Source organism: Heptranchias perlo, chromosome 16, assembly GCF_035084215.1.
Source record: "Heptranchias perlo isolate sHepPer1 chromosome 16, sHepPer1.hap1, whole genome shotgun sequence".
Classification (NCBI taxonomy): domain Eukaryota; kingdom Metazoa; phylum Chordata; class Chondrichthyes; order Hexanchiformes; family Hexanchidae; genus Heptranchias; species Heptranchias perlo.
The window spans coordinates 41,969,509-41,984,205 of NC_090340.1; the positions used below are offsets into that span (position 1 = coordinate 41,969,509).

General features: G+C 38.7%; 1 protein-coding gene across 1 annotated transcript; it reads left to right on the top strand.

The window, feature by feature from the left end:
- Window positions 1–368: 368 nt before the first annotated feature.
- Window positions 369–13,910, top strand: LOC137333427 (zinc finger protein 469). The gene has a single exon (XM_067997578.1). It carries the CDS (start codon window positions 369–371, stop codon window positions 13,908–13,910), a length of 13,542 nt encoding a protein of 4,513 aa, XP_067853679.1.
- The last annotated feature ends 787 nt before the right edge of the window (window positions 13,911–14,697 follow it).

Consider the following 14,697-nt stretch of genomic DNA (forward strand, 5'->3'; position numbering starts at 1 on the left):
TCTGGTGAGGTTGACAATCTTATCAATGTGTATGAGAGCAATCATAGTGCTGAGCAATCATAGTTTTACAGATGAGATATTGTTAACCATGTGAGCCTTAATCATGCATCATATCATGCACTGAAATGGTACATGTTTTTCTTCTCTTTCAGATGTATGTGGCAGTAATGATGGAAGATCTGCAGTTTGTCCCTAAAAGCTATCCATCTCCTTTTATGATGAGTTTTAAAGTGATTCAGTCATATTTGGCCTGTAGAATGTTGTTACAGTTCATCAAAAATAACTGACCATGCCTCTGAAGGAAGCTGGAGTAATTTAGTGCAGAGGTACTGAGACAATAACAAACTCCTGTTTTTGGTATTGATATCATGACGGGAGACGCACAGCATGTTTATACAATTAAAGATTCGGACACTGATCCCAAACAGCAACAAAATGAGGGTAGTTTTGAACATTTCAATGAAAAAGATCCTGGAAAATTGAACAGCAGTAACAACAGCATATCAGAAAGCTGCAAGACCATGTTGAATAATAGTTCCTTGAATAATTCTCATCTCCACAGAAAGAACAAGGCAAGCTATAACCAGAGAGAGGCTGTAATTAGGCCACAGCAAGCTGGAAGAATTGACTTTAAGTCTTTTCAGAACAGACCAAAGTTTTCTAGTGAAAGAACATGGTCTTCATCCAGCAACTCAAGTGGTAAAAGTCCACAGTCACCTTCTGGGAAAAGCAAAGGAAGAGACAAAAACAAAAGGTATGGGAAAGGGCCACATCACCTTTATAAACTTAGTATTGTTAACTCACGATCCAATCCCACTATTGGAATAGCATATCCACAACAAAAGGTTACATCAACAAAGAAACTAGAAGGAAACAGAGAACTTATAACAGGAAGCTATCGTTTTAATGTGCCCAGCATACCTGAAAGAGAGGCAGAGCTCCAACAAGAGGATCTCAGCTACAACAGACGCTTTCAGGAGGACTCTGCAAACCATACCTCCACAAGTTATACCTCACATACTACAGTGGTCACATGTCAGCATCAAGCATTAAAAGCACAATCACAGGTAAATATTAATGTTCCCAGAGATAACTCCAACTCCAATGGCCAATTACAATATCCAGAATTCCATGGAAATAGGAATAACACTAACATTTCACCTTTTTCAGTGGATTGGCATTCTCCAGACAAGACATTTACAGGTACTAACTATGGAATGCCCTCTCACAAACAGAGCACTTTTCCTGCAGCGACAGAAAGCAATAAACCTAATTCACAGGGCTTTAGATCAATTCCGTTTCAGTATCCACTCCCACAGTTACACGAGGCAGCTGCTGATCCATTCAACAGTGAACACAGTAGTCAATGCCACTTTCAACAAGATTACTTAGATGTTTCGTTGCCTAACAACCATCTAGCACATAGTAGTTTTGTCTTTCAGCTTTCAACAGATGGACAAGAGGAAACTTTGAGCAATGGTCGGTATGGTACTTCATCAGATGGGAGAAGCTATACACAGCCTTCCCACCAAACTCAGTTTGTGCGTCCATCCAATCAAGGTACTCAACATCAGTCACCTTTATCTTGTTACAAAGGAAGAGCAGATCATACAAATGATACAAATGGTGCTATATCTTCTGCTGGTGCTTTATCATCTTCTACTGGTGCTATATCTTCTGCTGGTGCTATTGAGCAAAATCAGAGCACTTACCAAGAAAACCAAACTGTTTGTTCATCAGACACGTTCAATTTGCACAATAATGGTGTTGGATTTGTATCTATGAACAAAAAGTGCTCATCCTTAAAAGATAACCGAGGCACTGAAAGAATGCTCACTCGGGGAAAACCCCCGAGAAGAAACATTACACACAGTTCTTTACCCCAAATGCACTTTCAGGACAAAGTTTATGGTGGTTCTTCCAACAGCAGTGTTCCTGATGGCGTAGGGCCTTTTGACAAAAACATTTCAAATAAAACCCACAGTCACCCCAGGGTACCACAAGTTTGGGAAGGAAGCAACAAGATGTTTCCTACGAAGGACCAAAATTCTGCACCTTACTCTGCATCAGTTGCAAACCAGTTTTCATATCCATGTCAGTCTGTTACTAATTTGTCACATGCTGATCACAGGCAGCATGTTCCAAGAAATGGTGCTTCCAGGTTGCCATGGCAGCAAATTCACCTTACATCTGCTATGCCAAACCAAAATAGAATAGAACTTTCTAGACAACTCAGCAGCCAACAGCTTGCTTTCCCACTTGGCACCTCAGAGTGGCAAGAATGTAAGAAAATACAGAAAAATGCACCTATTTGTAATCCAGCAGTTTTTCGTAACAAAAACCATGTACACAATGAAGAACTTCAAAATGCTAGAAATGATGGGAGCAGACAAAACTGCAACACAGCTACTGCTTTTCCATTTCAGAATGGACTAGACAATGCTAATCCTTCACTGTGTGACTCAAGAAATGAGAATACGTTCTGTGGCCTGAACCAACCAGTTGTACGAGCATCTTCAAGAGGTGGTGGTCACACAACATTGTCGATGCCAAAAGTCAGTTTAATGTCAGCCTCTCCATACCAGTCTCCACCACCTTCACCAGCTCTCAATCCTGGATCTACCAGCACATGCTCATCTCTTTCTCCAGTGTCTACTGTGTACAGTGCTAACAGTCCTCTTAACACCAATTCAGAAGAGAGTCAAGTGCCCATTGTAGTCACACCACCTAATTTCTATCATCAGCACTGCCACACCAAGGAAGGGAAAAACTTCAGTTCATCTGAACAGATTAATGCTGACCTTCTGCACCATCACTACGATCCCATCAGAACATTCACATTTTCCTCAGCTGATCGTTCCAGGGGAACCAAAGACAACCATCTGTTATATATCCAGGAAAATGCATTCTCACAACAGAATGCTCAAAGCAATGGATGCACAAATAGCTTTGATAGTGACTCACAACCCTTCTCAGAACAGCAGCTTTTTGCTCATTCCCTTAGCAGTGCAAATCTTGACCAACTTGATGTGCTTCTTACATGCAAACAGTGTGACCAAAATTTTAGTAATGTTGCTTCATTTCTTGATCACCGTCAGTATTGTGGACTCCATTCAGCTTGTCACACACAGCTGCATGAAGCACCCAGAATGGTGGAGAGTAGAAGGTTCCAAGCGGAATCAGCAAAAGCAGCAGTTTTTCATTCAACCCGAGGTGGAGCTGATCTACATCCGCCTTTGCTTTGCTTGAACAAGCCCTGTGACTTGTTATTAGACAGCGAAGCTGCAGGTGATCCGAAGGATGACCCATTTAAACTTAATATTTTTAGTGGAACAGGATCCAGTTCGATATCACTAACAGCTTCTGATTTAGAAATTGATGATGCAAAACTTGATAGTTTAATCAATGAGACTCTGAATGGCCTTGATTATCAATCCGATAATGCTGAAATTGACAGCAGCTTCATAGAAGCTTTTGCAGATGATGAGCTTTCTACAACAAAGAGTGCGGGAAATGGGCTGACTTTTAAGACCAAAGACTGTATACCATTAGAAAACAAAATTATTACCAAGCTTGCAGAAACAGAAGATAAACAGGCTGTGCAAATAAAGATTATACATAACAATGGGAAAGATGATAGAAACATACAAAGACAGGAGAGAAACAGGCACCCTTACAGGAAAAGTGAGGAAAAAGACGCAGCGACAGCTCTTTCGTCTAGGTCATATTCCAAAAGAGTGGATAAATACAGTATTAAAAATTTTTCTCCTGAAACTTCTTTTGATCCCTTAAAGTACAGCAAACCTAGTGCAAAAATCGGGAAGCTAAGAGGGGGAAGGAAGCTTAGTACTGATGCAACACTTCAACGCAGAATAAGTGAGGTTTTACCTCAGCCAGCACGAAGTGTGAGAAAGAACTCTGAAAGAGACAAGCACAAAGGTAACTCTGATATGCGGAGCACAGTTCACCCAACTCCTTTAGAGGTTGTTACTGAGAGTAGCAGCTCCAGGTTACGCAGACCTGCTGTAAAGGACATTAAAAAACGAAAGTCAGATTGCAGAACTTGGAGCAAGGAATTGATTCATAAGATTGTACAGCAGAAGAACAAACTACACAAATTACATGTGAAAGGCAACAAGAATTTGCAGCTTTCTCTCGTAACTGAGAGGCTGCTGCCAACCCAGCATAATAGTAAGTTGGGAGAATATGACTATATTTCTGATTCAGATCAGGAAACAGAAGCTCTGAGCAGCAAGTATCTAACTCCGTGCTTAAATCAACTGGCTAAATATAGCATCACAAAGGAACACAAAACCAAAGGTGGAAGAGTTAAGGCTGAAGAATCCTGGAGATATATTAAAATCAGAAAAACTCCAGAACGCAGCATTGAAACAGAGAGTCACAATCAAACAAAGGGATACTATGACAGTAGGTTCAGAAGGAGAAGCAGCCGGTCTTCTACCAGCAGTGATTACAGCAACATCACCAGTAGCTCAAGTGAAAATACCAACAGCCCTAATAGTATTGAACGAACAGACTCAGATAATGAGAGAGGCAAAAATACTGCTGAAAGCAAACATTCTACTCCTATTTCCATTACTGATCATACCATGCATTCAGCATTAAACGTAACAGGTACTTGTACAGGTAAACCAGCAGGAACTGCAAAGGATGGTCCCATTGACCATTCAACCCTTTCAAGAAGTACAAAAAAATTTGGTTCAGCAAAATTTTTACTTTCAGGAAGAAGGTCCCATAGAACCAGCCATAACATGATGCATTTGGGTTATTACGATGAGTCAAACATAACACAGGCAAGGGAGATGGAGGAGCATTGCACAGCAGGTTCTAACACAAGTCACATGGAGCTTGGTTATGGTGAAAACAGACCACAGACCAGCAAGTCCTCTGAAACAAATATTGAGATGACAAGTGCTGCCACTACAGCACCAAATACTGAATTAACATTTGATCAAAGGGTTATGGAAAAATTCTCTTCTTGTGAAGACAGCATTGTTGAATATCCTACAGCCAGTGTAAGTCAGAACAGTTCAACACATATCAGTGAGCTGGCTACAGACATGAAGGATGAATTAACAGATATCAGCAAAAAAATGAAAGGCAGCCTGGTTGGATCTACAGTTGTCTATGAGCCAAATGCTGGATGCTTTCGTGATAATTCATCTGGGTTTAATATTCAAGCTCATGATGATACTGCTCAGAATGGCATGAATAGAATTTACTGTGGGCACAAAGATTTAGAAAATCAGCACCATTCAGATATTTTTTCACAATCTCTGCCTGGTGGTTCTTCACATCTGGAAGATATTTTTTTCTGTCAAAATGAAAGCAGTGACAATTATTTACAGAAGAATCATGTCAAAAGGTTCATAAATGCATATCCAAGAGAAAAATACCAAGACAAAATTAAGTCTCCAGTTTCTTTTAATGCAGCAGGAATATTTGGAGACATCACAATATCAAGCTTTGATAGTCAGCTATACACAGACACTTCAGTCAATAAAGAAAACTATTTTACATTTTCTTGCAGTGCAGAACATGAAGACAACAGAACAGCCTATCACCTGCAATACCCACCATTCCTGGAGCACAAGGATTGGAATTTGTTGCAAGATGTGACCACAGTTTTACCAGAGGAGATTTCACATTTTGAGGATCTCTCCATACAACCAGCACAGAATAAGAAATTTGCCCATACAGCAGCAACATCTCCTATTGAAACTCCACCCCTTTTGCCTGAGAAGATTAATGATCAAAATAGTTCCTTCACAGCCTCTTTGTCAGATGATGATCTAGAAATAAAAAGGTTAGTGACAGAGTTGGAAAATCAGCTTCAGACGCCCAGAAGGAATGATGAAACTACTGTTGCCCAAGTAAGCACTGAACAATACATGAATGTAAATTTAAAAGATCAAATTAGTCCGCTTACATCTCTGCATCTAGAGCAAGATAATGGCAGTAAAAAGAATATATATATTCCAAATAATCACTTTAGCAGTGAAGGATCTTGTACCGATCAAGTATCCAATCCCCCTAAAGTTGCAGACCAAAGTACAGTTGGGAACATTGAAGATAATGAAGACATTTGGGCCTGCTCTTTCCAGCTTGTGTCATTGGATGCTGAGCCAGATTTCCAGACACCCGATAAAGTTCGTGAAAATCAAGGTTCTCCTCGGAAAGCCATCTCTAAGGATAATCAACCCCACTACCAGATAGGTCCAAAAGAATCAGAAAAGATAAAAGAAAATGAACATAAACACAGTAATCAAGAAGTAAGGAGTGTGTCCCCTGGGAGTTACTCAGAAAAATCAGAGGAAAAATTAGAAAACCAGCATTACACAGAAAATCTAATAGCAAGTCTTGCAATAATGTCAGATACTGTATTAGGCAAAAATTCATTGGAACAAGGTCCAGATGTGGAAGAAGGCTCTCATCCTCTAAGCAAAAATGAAAACAGCTCTAGTTGTAGCAGCACGGACCACGATAAGTCATTTAACCTCTCTTCTCAGTATGGATCTTCTGAATGTGATGTTGCAGAGAAACAGCCAGAGCATGAGCGTGATACAGTTCTGTTCACATTTGGGAAGAGTGCGCCCTCACCTGGTGTGCAAGCAACTGTCTGTAGTACAGAAAATGATTTCAGTTTTGTTAATGCTGATGATTCACAAGAGGAACTATTTGTAAACCATAATCAGCAAAGTACAACCAGCAACCAGTCATGTAGCAAAACTGAAATATCTGCCTTGCTTTCAGAATCTGAAGAAGCTGAACCATCACTGATTGTTACAAGTCAAAATAATTCTTCAAAAAGTTCTCCACTGACAAAATATAAAGAAAGGACAAATGATAATGTCAATCCATCATTTGTCGTAACACGCTCTGCTGAACAACATAGCAGCACAAAGAAAACTATACCTGTTTCCCCAGAATCAACTGCAAACCCCTTGCAGCAACTTCAACTCTTTGTTGCCCGAACAGTACGATGCAATGAAGAATTAATGATGATGCCTTGCTACCCAGTACCACATGCTCTAACAAACCAGTCTTCAAATGGTAACAGCAGTTCTGAGCAAAATGAAGAAGTCTTCAACAGTACTCATAACCCAGAAATTGCCAGTAACGCCAAAGACAAAACTATGTATTTACAAGGCATAAGCAAAAATGAATGTCAGATCTTGGATGCTGAAGCAGGTACCAAGAGTCGAGATTGTTTGCCACAAGTGCCATGTGTGGCTGAAAACATTGCTGAAACAGTGACTGAAAAGGTCAAAACAAATTCTAGTTCATGGGAATATGAAAATACCTGCAACAGAAGTACTAATAGTGAGGTACACTCTATGGTTACAAGTCAGCTATTAACATCACAGATCCACGGATCCCTGCTTTTAAAGAAAACTCCAGAATCCAAAGATGATGTTATTGTCATACCTGACCTTACAGAGGACCAGCGTGGCTTGTTATCACTGAATGCGACAAATGAAAACCTAGCAACAGTGCAGGGGAAACCTTTCAATGAAAATACAGAAAATTTGCAAAACTCCAAACATAGCTCTACGTCACTGGTTTTTAAACAGCAAGAAAATACAGAAAAAGTAACTCCTGCTGTTTTAAATAATGACATTGTAGGGCAATCAGCAGAAAAGGGCAAACAATGTTTGGATGTTTTGGAGAAAAACTTGCAGCCTGATGAATCAAATTGTCCTTTGCCTCAGTCAAATGCTGGTGAAAATAACTGTGATGAGAAAAAAATGGTAAAACATTTAACCACAGATGACATTCCTCAGTGCAAACCTACATTAGGTATTACTGACCCAATGAAAAAACTGAAATTTCAGTTCTGTACAGATGAATTATTGCCATCAATTGATGGGAGTTCAGCAAGCCCCAGCAGTAGTGATTTATCTGGGGTTTGTAATTTGACGCAACTTTCTGAAATAGACACAGTTTGTTCCAGGAGGGAAAGTATTTCAGAACAGCTGCCTCTCAGCATGCCAGGAAGTTATTCTAATGTTGCTATGCAAAATGATAAATGTGAGCAGCAAAAACTATCAAACAGTTCTCAAGACAATTTTCTTCCAAAGGATGATAGATGTAATGAATCATTGACATTTTTGCATCTGCCATACAATTCTCAAAATACAAAGAAAAAATCCCTTAGTTGTGTAACTGAACCTCAGGAAAATGTAATTAACCATGACTTTGAATATAAACTAGCAGAGAAACAAGTTCATGATGGTCACTCTGCCTCAGAAGCTGTCCCAATAGGAGAAAATATTTCTGATGATATAATCCTATTGTCTAAAAGAAGTGAAGAATTGCCTACCACTGTAACAACCAATGATTATGCAGCAAAGGATTCAGATAAAAATACTGCTGACAATGATAATCGATCATTTTCTGGGAAAGATACTACAGGTGATAATAGATCTTTTGAACAAACTGCATCAATGCTTACCGATCTGTCCATTTACATGCAAACAAAATCTAATGATTGTACTATATCTGAAATGTTAGCTAAATCTCCCACATCACATCTATCTTGCAGTGTAAATTTGGAAAGCAATAATTTGTGTACACCTTCAAATGATTCAAGCGCCTTGGTAGAAAGTGAAGGACATTCCAAGTGTGCCTATACTGAGATTTTGTGTCCACATTACAACGAAAGTGTTCTCCCTCCTTTTCATGGCCAATTGCTTGAGTTACCATCACCTCCCCAAAATGTTCCTGATTTAAGTGTGCATTGTTTACCCCTTGTTTCAATTTCCATGGAAACCTTAAATAAATACTCAGACAATGATAATAGTGACAACTCTGCCCAAAGAATATCAGATAGTGATTCAAATGCCCAAATAGACTGTCATACAGAGAATGCCCCCTTAAAGCCTGAAGAAAGCTTACATAACTGTGTACAAGGTGAATTGTTTCCCAATGGAATTAAACAGCTAGAAGGTAATTTATTCACCGACAACGAAAGCATGCTCAACAATTCAGAATCTTTGACTGAAGATGATAAACTTTGTTGTATAAATGGACAGAAGCATGAAGCACTTGGGATTACAGATAATGCTAAACAATTAAAAGAGTGCTCAGATGGCAAGACTGCCAACCAGTTAATGGAGATTTCAGAAGAGTTTAGAGATGAAGTTGTTAAAGAAAGTGATGCCTGTGGGGACACAGGCTTATTTCATCTGAGTGAAGAAAGATCACAGCCAGTAATGAATAGATTGGGAAGGGATGAGAATAGTGAAAAAGATGGTATGAGCAGGGATGATGTACTGAGCAGCTTAGTGTTGTCCAGGACATTGAGTGATTTGCATAGCAGTGAGTGTTTAGATTTGGTGCCAAACAATTTATTTTCAGAAAATGCTTTGAGAACTGCTTCACAGAAATTAGTTGAATTTTCCACATCTGCAATCGACCATAATCTACAAACTGTCATAATGTGCAATGTATGTTCAGCATCTTTCAGATCTAAACAAGGTTTAATGAGACATAAAGCCATCAAGCATCATTTAAAAGACGATAACACATTAAGTCAAAACAAAGTAAACAGAATTCAAGCAAATTGTATTCAAACAGAGGAAGCAAACTTGGTTTGGAAACAAGACATAAAAAATGTCTTTTGTAGAACATCAGAAAAGAAAACCCACACAGAGGACAAAGGAGCATCATGTTCTTCGGATAATTCTGTAAATAAGGAAACTATTCAGTCTGACCAGCAACTTTTCTTAAAAAGAGATAAACACATCAAAGGAAATAATTCTACATTCACTTCAAATGAAATTGTTTTACATTGCAAGAAAAATCAACATCTTAGCAAAGCAGCTGTTAACACAGATGAAATCCACTATGGCAGCACAAAGGAAGAAACTAAACCTTGTGTCATACAGTCTGGTCAGGATACTGGCATAATGGCATGCAAAGAAAAATTTGAAGCAAAGCAACTTGCTAAGGTAAATACCTCAAAATCTAAAAAAAATATTGGATATTCTCGGGGTGAGAGTACAAAACAAATTCCTTATTCAATAGGCACAAAACACAATGAAAGACACGGAAAAAAACAAAACAGCAGCATGCCTAATCCCACAAAAGACAAAAGTAGAAATGTTGGAAAAAATGAACCGGAACTATGTTTCAATGGAATTATTGGTCCTGACTTTGAACAATCTGTCACACAATCTGGGCAGCAAATGAATGTCAGCTGTGGAGAAAAAGAAAATGAGACCTGTCCTCTATTACAGCTTCAGGTAATGGCAGAATCATGTGACAGTACTGTAAGTCAAGAGCAGACAGAAGATGCGCTATCAACAAGCAAAACCAACAAAATGTGTGTTACATCAAAAGAATGGGCGCCTCAAGAGAAGTTTTCAAATAATGGAACAATAAGTGTAGAAGAAAAAGATTGCAACCTAATCAGTGTTTTATTGAAAGAAAAACAATATAAGAAGGAGTGGAATGGTGGGTTTGAACCCCAGATTGATGTTGCTGGAGAGTGTTCCTTGAATAAAAACATTCAGAAAGACAACCATGTAAAAATAGAGCAAGAGACAAGTGAAAAAGAAGTGAATTTACTGCAAAAGAACACTGAATGCCAACATTCCGATCAAGTCATTCCTTCAGTATTTAACAGTTCAATGCCCAACCAGATTAATGGTTCTCCATTAAAAATAACAGATGTGGGCCCTCAAGCAATGGACCATGATGAAGTAACAGGTAGGAGCAACAATGAAAACTCTTTTGAAAAAATGCAGGACATTACAGCATCAAAACCCTGGGATGAACCATATTCTATTGATCTTGAGCTACCTGCTTTAGAGGTAATTCATCCAAATTCAGAATCACATCTTTCAAATATGAATAACACAATATCACAAATATTTCCAGAAGAAAACACAAATGTCAGGAAAAAATGTCCACGGGTTTATGGAAAAAGAAGCAAAAAACGGAAAGTGGATACAGAATCAAATACATTTGGAAGGTTTTCTGCAGATTTTATGATCGAAGATAGTGAACAAGCTCTTATGTCCTGTAGAGATGATCTTCACCACATCAAAAGGCCAGAGCATTATGAAACCATTTCAATAGATGATACCATCATGCTGCATATAAGTCATAACAGCAAAACAGTGGCCAGTAAACGTATTTCTGTCTGTGATGAACTTAAAAGACTTAGAGATGACACACATAAATGTAGAAGTCAAGATGTCCTCGAAAGTACAGAAATGTCTGAAAATGATAGCAGTAATGTAATGGGATTACTTTATCAAAACTGCAAAATAGAAACACTGTCTGATGCTGTTCTAAATTCTACAGTATGGAGCAATCCTCAAGAAGTAGTAGGCATCTCCACACACGGTGACATAAGCTCATTTGAGATGTCTTCAGAAAAAGTGCCAGACGCACAAAATCGGATTTCAATCATTCAGAGTCAACAGGAGCTATCCGAAACATTATCTTCCCAGCTGTTAGAACCTTATGATAGTTTGGCCTCTGATCAGTGCAATCTGGCAAATTTAGATGTCAGTGATATCCAAGTCTTAAACCAAGGCTATGAACTTCCAGATAGGCATCCACTTAATTCCCCTGGGAATAAATCTTCTATTCCAAATGTTACAAGCAGCATGAGTGAAGAGACAAGCGGGAACATAAAATTATCCAAGGTTAAATCAGAGGAGGGGAAAATGGCAAAGAACCGTAGTGACATCAGTATCAAATCCAAAGATAAGCAGTACAAGTGTAAAGTTTGCTTTCAGTGGTTTCTCACTCTTGGAGAACTCGACTTTCACAAACTCTCACATAATCCTTCCCCTCCCCCAACATGTTACATGTGTGTTCAACGGAAGTTTAGTTCCAGAGAACAGCTGAGGGATCATCTGAAGGAAAAACATGCTAAAAATAAAGCAGGAATATGGACCTGTGGTATGTGCCTGAAAGAAATCTCTGATGTCTGGATGTACAATGAGCATTTGCGTGAGCATGCCACTCAGTTTGCCCGGAAAGGGCAAGCTCAAAAATCAGTGATTGGATTGTCCAGCTGTTTTAGTGAAGATAGCGCTATGAAAAACTTTTTTAACACAATCCTAAATAAAAAGCAAGGGAAGTCAACAAAAACAGTTGATTCAGTGACCAGGTCTCTTATTAAAGAGAGCAAGGTGCTGAAAGAAAACCAAGAACAAACTTGGAATATCAAAGAGCAAAGTGTTAAAAATAAACTGAATTTTACAAGTGCACTTAAACTGTCAACTTCCTCAAATCCGGAGCTTATGCAGAAGACTGAACCAATACAGAAGGACATTTCCATCCATCCTGATTGTAAGGACCCTTCAAGAGATTGTCATCATTGTGGGAAACAATTTCCCAAGCCATTTAAACTTCAACGACACTTAGTTGTTCACAGTTTGCAGAAAATCTATCTGTGTTATATGTGTCCCATTTTCTATTTGGAAATGCAGGAGCTGAGAACCCATCTTAAAGGAGAGCACAGAGTAATAGAAGAACCTGAAGTTAAACATACAACGCTGTATACATGTGAGCTCTGTGCTGATGTTATGCATGTCATAAAAAAGTCTTTTATCTGCAGCACTTGTAACTACACTTTTTCGAAAAAAGAACAGTATGATAGGCATATGGAAAAGCACCTGGCAGGGGGAAGTAAGACCCAGAAATTCAGAGGAGTCATGAGACCACATGTTCCTTTGCAGGACGGTAATCTTGATCCACAGGGCAGTCTATCCCAGCCTTACTCAAGTATTTCTTTGCCACCTAATAAAAAACAGAAGACCAATCACAATGGTCTGATTGAAGTTAATACAGAAAATAATATTCCGACTGTTCCTTCCATTCATTTTGAGCACAATGTTTGTGAGGGATCATTGCATGGCCCTCCAGATTTCTTATCAGATGTAGTAAATGATGCAACAGTAAAGTTAAATGATTTGACACCAAAATGTCCAGATACTGTAGGTGACTTTTCTGAGCTTCTGGTAGAACTGGAGCAATCGCAACCAAATATTGCCACTCCTCCACCATCTCTGTCCCCAGCTATTTGTCATCCATTGTCTAATGACCTACATTTAGTTGATTTAGCCGTTCTACCCATGCCAGATGTGCACAGTCAGCTCTACAATATGACATCTTCTGTGAGTTCAGTGAACACATGTGCATTTAAACCAAATGGCAATGTTGTCCAGAGTAACCATTCAGCAAAAGAAAAGATAAAACAAGCCGAATCATGTAATAGTTTTAAACAAACAAATGACCTCCAGAAAATACCTTACAGTAGCCATGTCAAAATAGCAGCTATTGATAAGACAAAGCAAAATGCCAGTGAACATAAGCCTTTAGAGAAACAGGTCATAGATTTAGAGGCAAAACTTAGTCAGAAAAAGCGAAAGGAGCACAAGCCTTCTAGTGTCAAATACAGTAGTAGTTACAGGATAACTGTAGATGAGGGGAGCAAAAAGAGAAAACAGATGAGAACTGACTACATGAGGAAATCTGACATCCCACAAGATAATCAGGGTATTACTACTTCCAGAGGTGAGACAACAGGCAGCCATTTGACCGCCAGAGCAAAACCGTGGACGAACAGTTCACCATCTAAAAAAAATGGAATGAATTTTTGTCCACCTAAGCAACCAGAAATGCGATCTTTCAATGGGGAATTCAGGCACAAGAAAGAGTTAATCTCAAAACCTCTGCTTTATTCAAAGGGAGGAGCTCAGTCTGTGAACAGTTCAATTAGAAAACATAGATTGATGCAAGGTCTAAAGCCTATGGAATCACAAAATTATCGGACAGCAGAATCACAGAGTAATCTTCTCAGCCAATTATTTGGACAAAAAATAACCAGCTTCAAGATTCCTTTAAGAAAAGACACCTCAGAGTGAATTAATGCAGCTGACTTATGGGGATATTGAAAATTGAATCTCCTTCCAGTGGAATTATGGAATAAATCTTCAAAGCCTTAGATTTCTGCAGCATTATTTCTGCATATAGCTGGAATGATCTTGCACAGATGTCTCTGTGAAATACTTTACTTTGTGTCTGTAATATCATACTTTAATTCACCTGTTTTATCATGTACATATTTTGACTTTGATGTTGCTATTGAGAAAATTTAATCACTTTGGGCAGATCAAGTTCTGATGGATAATTGCCTTAAACATCAGAGTATCACAAGAGTACTGATGTAATGTGCTACTTAAAAATGCCAATCCTTAAAACTGTGTCCATTTTATCTTCAGAAATACTTGAAGAAGGGCAACATCAACTTGCAATCTTTATTTCTGTAGATTTCATTGTGGGTTTAATTAAAGGAACAGTGTCATTTTTGGTTATTCTGCATAGACTGAAACACTTAGAATCCTAATGTAATATTTTTTTCAACTTGAGGCATATTTTGACCTTGTTAAAATGGCCACATAATGTGTGTTTGATTCAAATGGATATGTTTAAAAGAACAATGGAAGTCCCCAGACATAAATGTGAGGTGATGCATTTTGGTAGATCGAATCGGGCCAGGACCTACTCCGTTAATGGTAGGGCGTTGGGGAGAGTTATAGAACAAAGAGATCTGGGAGTACAGATTCATAGCTCCTTGAAAGTGGAGTCTCAGGTGGATAGGGTGGTGAAGAAGGCATTCAGCATGCTTGGTTTCATTGGTCAGAACATTGA

Coding starts and splice junctions, on each gene's coding strand:
- LOC137333427 (XM_067997578.1), top strand. CDS start 369: ATGACGGGAGACGCACAGCATGTTTATACAATTAAAGATTCGGACACT.